The 8,679-nt window shown below is 38.6% G+C and overlaps 1 protein-coding gene across 1 annotated transcript in view; it reads right to left on the bottom strand.

Moving 5' to 3' along the window:
* The window catches only part of LOC148743287 (uncharacterized), a 5,629-nt gene extending 1,163 nt beyond the window's left edge, over window positions 1-4,466 (bottom strand). Inside the window, exons 1-3 of the mRNA XM_088725529.1 lie at window positions 4,272-4,466; window positions 4,018-4,098; window positions 588-930 (exon numbers count right to left, since the gene is read on the bottom strand). Of these exons, the coding sequence (XP_088581655.1) occupies window positions 588-921 (334 nt within the window). The 5' untranslated portion in view covers window positions 922-930; window positions 4,018-4,098; window positions 4,272-4,466. The remainder of the gene's footprint in view (window positions 1-587; window positions 931-4,017; window positions 4,099-4,271) is intronic.
* Window positions 4,467-8,679: the final 4,213 nt, after the last annotated feature.

Genomic DNA, 8,679 nt, shown 5'->3' with positions numbered 1-8,679 from the left:
GTCAGTCAGTCAGTCAGTCAGTTAGTCAGTCAGTCAGTCAGTCAGTCAACAGTTAGCTCAACAGCTAGTTGGTCAGTCCATCGGTTAGATACTGTACTCTTCTGACTAGTCCGTTTTAAACTTGTTTAATTGAGAGGGAGGAACTCAAGGAAGGAACTCAACCGACACAACAGTCAGACATTAGTGACTTATCTATGCCAATCACCACCAATAATACTCTTTTCTGATCAAGCAACGGGAAGAGTAAACTTATACTATGTGACAACCATTACTGAGATATGCGGTGGTTCTTAGCAGCTCATTAGGAGCCTGCTTGTTCTTTTACATGATCTTTTAAAAATAAAGAAGCACAATTTCCCATTATCCCGTGGATAGAAAATAGCCGTGTGAAAAACAAATACACAAAAAGGAGCACGCGTCATGACCCTTTCGTTCACACAACGGAATGCCAGTGCAGTGGTCTGATGTGAAAAACACAGCCGGAATTTTCACTTTGAGTGCCACTAACTTAAAATTCGAAAAGTCTTCCTATCCATTCAGTGATCTATAAAATCTTGTTAAAAATAACATGTTAGTGGGACTCTTACCTATGGCTTCCGCAGCGCTTGCAATCGGCTTCTCACAGAAGACCGCTTTTCCCGCCTGTAAGCAGCGCAAGATGGTCTCTTCGTGCAGAGCAGTAGGAGTGGTTATCACTGCAGCATCAACAGTTGGATCAAGTAACGCTTTCTCCATTTCCGATGGCGGAATGACCTGTGTATCCGTGAAATTTGCGGCAGCAAATTTCCTAGCTTTGTCTTCGTCAATTTCCACGATCCATTTCAAGCTAGCTCTTGGGTTTCTTACGAGGTTGGTTGCATGAATTTGACCTGTACGACCCAAACCGAACATTACCAAACCGGTGCGAGACGCGTCAATCATCGTGCAACACTAAAAAATAAAAACAAGGATCAAAATAAAAGATTCCCAGAGGCAATTATAACAAATTTAATAATACTAATTGTAGTAATGTACGTTTCTGGAGCGCCATACCCAATGGTTTTCCGTGATGCTCGACAATTTCAGTAGGAAAGCATTTCAAAGGGAAGTTGATTATTTCTATCTGCTATTTGCATACTCTAGCGTGGTTTACGCCTTAGCTCATTTAAAAACGTTTTCTCGAATAATTGTCAAAAAGTTCCCGATACTCTGAAGCAAACCCACTAGTTATGCAATACTTTAATCGTATACCATGGAATATATATATCTTATTAGACGTTTTGCTGTGTAGTATCGCTGAGTATCTTTACGAGTTGTGCCGTATTTTGACGAGCCCGTATATAATGAAGGAATTGGGCACGGTTACGAAGAAGTGAGGTGAAGGTTTGTGAGTTACGAGCGAAGAGTGTGGAAATATTTGAGGTAACGGAGATTCGGCACAATATCATTTCTGACAAATTCATTCAGGAAAATCGTTCCACTTCACGGTAGAAAATCCTTTTCTAGGGAACGGGTGTACGAAGAATCTACCAGACTGTGAGCTAAAGGAAGAAGAGATAGTAACTGATTCAACAACAAGTCTGAGCGAGCCAAGTTACGAGAAGTAAAAAGTTGAAAACGGCAAAGTTTTCAGAAGACGAAGCAAAGTTGAAACGAAGGAAACTTTCAAAGTTGAAACGAAGGAAACTTTCAAAGTGGAAACGAAGGAGACGAGCAAAGTTGAAACGAAGGAAACGAGCAAATACGTATGATGCACGATCCTCGCAGTAGATAGCGCTATTTAAGCAATAGCGAAAATCAGACCATCATACGTATCTAATACCGCAGTTTAAAATATATGAACTTCATATATTTCATTGTATATGATTTATCACTTTCACGGGTTTATTACGAATCAACTTAACGGCCTGCTCCCAGTTGGCTTGTTAGCTCAATTGGTAGAGCGCTGCACTAGTATCGCAGAGGTCAGTGGTTCGAATCCCGTACAGGCCTGATTTTTTTCAGGTCTGATTTTCGCTATTGCTTAAATAGCGCTATCTACTGCGAGGATCGTGCATCATACGTATCTAATACCGCAGTTCAAAATATATGAACTTCATATATTTCATTGTATCTGAAACGAGCAAAGTTGAGAACTGGTGAGACAGGAACCTGGTTAGAGAAACGGGAGTTTGGTTTGGCAGGGCATCGTTTGTTGGTGGAGCGTGGTGAGTTGTGGACGAGACAAGAACACGGACGTGGGCGTAAGTTGAAACCTAACCGAACTGAACTGAAAAAAGAAAACCCTACCTTTTTATCTTGATAATACTCTTGTAAATATAGTTAGCGCATTCTAGTTTTAAATCATTACGTTCTTGTAAATTCTTGTAAAGTAACTTAGGTAAATAATTTAGCAGTTTATCGTATTATTGTAATTAGAGTAAATAATTTAGTTAATTTTTTTTTTTTTTGTCGTTTGTAATTGTTAATTACCATATTGTCTTAATTAGAGAAATAAATATTTCTAGGCCTACGTTTAACTGTTTTGTGGCGTGTCTTCTCGGGATTGTTTACGTTTCTTGTTTTGTGTCTGTTGGAGGGCGCCCACCTTTGTGGCGCGGATTCGTCACAAACAGTCAAGAGCAACTAATCATTTTTTTCATTCTTAAGACTTGAGTATGAAACTAGATGCTGGTCGCACTTTTAACAAGGACGACCGTAGTTCCCGCGACGGATTTATTTCACACTGCGGAGCAACTTCAGAATACCCGTCCACATCTTTTACATATGTTGGGAGGCTTTGAAGAATGAGGCATAACACAATAGACGCTATTCTTATTCAATGACATGGAAATAATGTGGCCGGGTATTCTGAACTTTAGCCCACACTGCTACTTCGGAATGAAACGAATTATGTTTGCAGCTTCAGGATGCCAACTTCGGTGTAAAACTGAACATTTGGACCTAAAGAACAGCCCCAGTTGGCATGCAACAAGTTAGGAATGATAGACCTAAAGATCATTTTTCGTGAGCGTGAACACCAAAAAAATCGATTAGAAACATTTAGTTTCCAAAATGAATGCAGACAAAAAGGTAGAAGTAAATTGCTAAGAATGAAATTTTTGCTTTAAGCTTTTACCACGAAAGTTGTAAATACGGGCAACTTCAAAACACTCCTGTCGCTAATGCAAGGTAAACTGGACAAAATTGCGGTTATTTTCGAACTCCTGAGGAAAAAGTCTTTTGATTGAGCTGATTCAGAACTTTTCCTTGACCGTGCTATCCCTTTAAAATGACTGGCTGACAAACTGATGGATCAAAATGAAAGATTCACAGAGGCAATTATAATATTATTGATAATACTTATTGTAGAAATGTACGTTTCTACAGCACCATACCCAATGGGGTATTCAATAGGAGAGCATTTCAGAGGAAGTTGATTATTTTTATCTGCTATTTGCATACTCTAGCGTGGTTTAAGCCTTAGTTAACTTAAAAACGTTTTCTCGATTTTTCAAAAGTTGCCGATGCTCTGTAGCAAACCAGCTATATTTGTCACTATACAATAAGTAAACATAATAGTTATGCAACACTTTTAATCGTAAATCGTAAACGCGTTCCTAGAAAATTTATAAGTCTTTCATCAAATTTGGAATATCTTGAATAATGAATGCAAAGGTTTGAAGAAGTGCCCCGTTGTTATTTTAAGAATGCTTGTTTACTTGCGGCAGCAGGCTACTCAACATAGAATCAACCTTCCACGTTGGCTCAAAAAACGTTTCTGCCAAATAACAATGTCAGCCGATAGCCTTAACAAAATCTAGCGTGAAATAACTCCGTGCACCAATACGAAAGCCGATCCCTGTCTAAAAACGACAGTTAAGTCCATCAAATGGTTACTCTCTTATGGGACACGACTTTTCAACAGAACCCAGATTCCAAACAAGACACATGAAAGATTCACTTGAATATCGCGGCGCTGTGTTATGGAACTTTGTTTGCCACAATGAACAAGAAGTTGGACGCTCAATCAATACTCTGAAAAAAACACCTACTCACCAGTGAATACTTTAAAGAATTCAAATTTGACCTACTTTCCGCTTCTACTGCTCACTTTACACATACCGATTTTGTTTTTACCTAGAAGTAAAATATATATCATTGTCAATTTTTTTACTCAAGTTATTTTTACATAACGTGTAATTTTCCTTTTTCTTTACACGACCCCCCAAGCTTGTAGCTTAAAATAATATCGTGTATGAATAAAGGTTATCTATCACTGCATTCTAATAAGAAAGATAAACCAAACTCACGTTTTCGCCGATTATGACGCCGCTTATTGCTCTGTCGTTTTCCACACCAAATTGTGCAAATTCCTATGAAAATGGATCAAGATACGTGTCATTAAATCGTGAAATCGCCTCAAGGTGGAATAACTTTAAGAAACATATAGCGGTCGGGCTTGAAGTTTGTCTGACAATAATTAGCAATTTTGTTAACCACTTCTAAAATGGGCATTGTCACGCCGACGGACATCATGAACTACTAGACATAGTTATTAAAATAGTTCGTTTGCTTAGACTATCGGCAGTTTTTTTTATCAGCATTGATTCTTAAGTGCACTTAGGCATGACTCTCTCGACTGGGGTGCAAATAGATAAAAAAGTAGATTCAGGTCGACTTCTTAGAGGGTTACATGATCCATCATTTGATCAAAGATACCTTCCTCTTTAGGAGATTTGAACTAATTGTACTCCTATATTTTTTTAAATTTAAGATATTCTGAACCACGTAGTGCTCCTGATTTGGACTCAGGGATACAACTTATTTACTTTGAAAAAAAAAGGAAAGAAGTGCCTTGAAACAAAACCAAATCCTCATTATAACTTTTATGCATAGCCTGTGTTTTTTTTTTGCTGTGCTTGGATTGGGATAGGGTTAAAAAGTGCTTTATTTATTGCTGGAATTCATTTTGATCTTGCTTCTACCGTGACCTTAGAGTTAGCCTTTTTTATGATTGGACCGTATACATGGGGAAAAAGCTGGTGGGTGGGACCACGTTTACCAGAAGGTACCACGAACTGATGTTAGACGATCAAACACCTGTTATCAGAAAACGCGCTAAAACACTTTTACTAGGATCTAATATACGAACAAGAAGGACTTAGTTCTTCCGATCAAACGATCTGCCTTTCACTACGAAAGCCAAAACAAAAACCACTTTTTGTGTTGCTCCAGGGCAATTCTTTGAAAAAATTAGAGTCACTACACAGACCCAAACATGACCATTATTTCTTGAGGATCAAGAAATACACGAATTTGGCTTTGTATTTTGTCTCTAATCTGTTTTACTGAAAATCTCTAGAGTTATACCATAGTCTACTAATTATGGTTATACATAGGAGTGTTGTTTGGAGCGCAAATTATAGTGATGCATGATCATCATAAAGACTACTCCTTAAGCGTTATATCCACTCGTTTTCAGTGACGTTTCACAAGTTTCAGTCGATAGGAAGAGCGAAGGGATAGTGGATAAATAGTACTCGAGTCAGAATTAGGGAATCTTTTTCAAATGGTGTCAGTCGTCAGAGCGTTAATCGTTGCAAAAGGCTACGTGAGCCGTCAAAAGTAAGAGATCTGCTGCTTGGAAAAAAAAAAACATAATGAAGTAATAATTCCCCTGACGCGAATCTTTCGTTTTTCACCGTGTACTGATGGTGTATGCTAGCTCACTGTGTATGCTAGCGCTTGCTACTTTGTTGTTTTGCACTCGAACTTCTGGCAGTTAAGGTTACTTCCCACCTTCGCGGCTGTCCTCCGGGAAAAAAATTACTGAGTACTGGTGAGCTACTTTTAAGAAACCCCTAACAAACTAAACATAAAAAAAAAGGCTAATGAATGCAGTTTACAATAAAAATGTAATTGAGGCGATTCTTTTTTATCTAGGGAGTATCAGGAGCCTTTAAGGCGTGAAAAGAACGAGGGTCCTTCTGTTGAATTTAGCGGGCATCGGATCCCGCAGCCGAGGGAACAAAATGGTTGTTCAGCCTTATTTGCAAGGCATCAATCAACACAAGCGTGTCAGGCTTTTCCGTTATTCTGCCGATTGGTTGCGTAGATATCCACGAAGCAGTGGCGGAAAAAAAGTCGGTTTGCTCCTTGAGGTTACAACTAAAGAAATAACAGAAGTAATAGAAAATGTGACTCTTATATCCATCAAAAAAGCCACTCAATTCGGATTGAAAATATTTGTAGGAATGCAACGGAAAATTAAGCAGTTTTATATTTGCTAAATGCCTAACATGATTTATTTACATGTCGAGATAACATTTGCAACAAGCGAATTTTCTACCGGCCGTTGTCAAACCATATGATATCTAGTTGGCAGAGTTATTTCTTTGTGTGTTTTATTCAAACAATTTGATTATTCCACTCAGGCTTGCTGAATATGATATGGCAACCATCATTGACATGAGCGTTTCGAGTTTGACTATTGGTCGTGGGTCGTGGGTACAAGTCGTGGGTACAAGTCGTGGGTATGGGTGTGGGTGTGGGTAATACACAACAATTAATGGTTAAGAGCTCATATTTAATAATGTTAATAGTATTACTACTAATAATCAATTACTGTTATTTTTGTGGGGGAAAAGGGTTTTCTCGTGATCGTGAAGGGCCCTTTGGCTGGTTTTAAACGTGATTTGGTCATATCGCCGTGAACGTTGAATCGCCTTTTCTTCATGGAAATTGCGAAATGACTGGCTTTTTTCGCGAAACGTGACTTGAACCGTTGTTATTCTTCTTTTCCAAAAATTTCTTCTGTAAGCGTCTCAAAACAAGACGTGAAACATGACTGTCATTAGCTACCGTGAAGTAAAGCAATACTTCTCGACGAACAATGAAACGTACGTTTCTTGAGTACGTCACATTTCGCAACTCTGCAGAATCTGGTCTTTGAGATAGAATAAATATATGAAGTTCATATATTTTGAACTGCGGTATTAAATACGTATGATGCACGATCCTCGCAGTAGATAGCGCTATTTATGCAATAGCGAAAATCAGACCTGAAAAAAAAAAAAAAAAAAATCAGGCCTGTACGGGACTCGAACGACTGACCTCTGCGATACTAGTGCAGCGCTCTACCAATTGAGCTAACAAGCCAACTGGGAGCAGGCCGTTAAGTTGATTCGTAATAAACCCATTAAAATGATAAATGAGATAGAATAAATATATGAAGTTCATATACTTTGAACTGCGGTATTAGATACGTATGATGCACGATCCTCGCAGTAGATAGCGCTATTTATGCAATAGCGGAAATCAGACCTGGAAAAAAAAAAAAAAAAGTTAATCAGGCCTGTACGGGACTCGAACCAGTGACCTCTGCGATACTAGTGCAGTGCTCTACCAATTGAGCTAACAAGCCAACTGGGAGCAGGCCGTTAAGTTGATTCGTAATAAACCCATGAAAGTGATAAATGAGATAGAATAAATATATGAAGTTCATATATTTTGAACTGCGGTATTAGATACGTATGATGCACTATCCTCGCAGTAGATAGCGCTATTTATGCAATAGCGGAAATCAGACCTGGAAAAAAAAAAAAAAAAGTTAATCAGGCCTGTACGGGACTCGAACCAGTGACCTCTGCGATACTAGTGCAGTGCTCTACCAATTGAGCTAACAAGCCAACTGGGAGCAGGCCGTTAAGTTGATTCGTAATAAACCCATGAAAGTGATAAATGAGATAGAATAAATATATGAAGTTCATATATTTTGAACTGCGGTATTAGATACGTATGATGCACTATCCTCGCAGTAGATAGCGCTATTTATGCAATAGCGGAAATCAGACCTGGAAAAAAAAAAGTTAATTAATCAGGCCTGTACGGGACTCGAACCACTGACCTCTGCGATACTAGTGCAGTGCTCTACCAATTGAGCTAACAAGCCAACTGGGAGCAGGCCGTTAAGTTGATTCGTAATAAACCCATGAAAGTGATAAATGAGATAGAATAAATATATGAAGTTCATATATTTTGAACTGCGGTATTAGATACGTGTGATGCACGATCCTCGCAGTAGATAGCGCTATCTATGCAATAGCAAAAATCAGACCTGGAAAAAAAAAAAAAAAATCAGGCCTGTACGGGACTCGAACCACTGACCTCTGCGATACTAGTGCAGCGCTCTACCAATTGAGCTAACAAGCCAACTGGGAGCAGGCCGTTAAGTTGATTCGTAATAAAACCATGAAAGTGATAAATGAGATAGAATAAATATATGAAGTTCATATATTTTGAACTGCGGTATTAGATACGTATGATGCACGATAAATGAGATAGAATAAATATATGAAGTTCATATATTTTGAACTGCGGTATTAGATACGTATGATGCACGATCCTCGCAGCAGATAGAGCTATTTATGCAATAGCGAAAATCAGACCTGAAAAAAAATCAGGCCTGTACGGGACTCAAACCACTGACCTCTGCGATACTAGTGCAGCGCTCTACCAATTGAGCTAACAAGCCAACTGGGAGTAGGCCGTTAAGTTGATTTGTAATAAACCCGTGCAAGTGATAAATGAGACAGAATAAATATATGAAGTTCATATATTTATTCTATCAGTGGTTCGAGTCCCGTACAGGCCTGATTTTTTTTTTTTTTTTTTTTTCAGGTCTGATTTTCGCTATTGCATAGATAGCGCTATGTACTG

The sequence above is a fragment of the Stylophora pistillata genome, chromosome 1, assembly GCF_964205215.1.
Source record: "Stylophora pistillata chromosome 1, jaStyPist1.2, whole genome shotgun sequence".
Taxonomy (NCBI): Eukaryota; Metazoa; Cnidaria; class Anthozoa; order Scleractinia; family Pocilloporidae; genus Stylophora; species Stylophora pistillata.
This window is presented reverse-complemented; position numbering and strand designations above follow the sequence as displayed.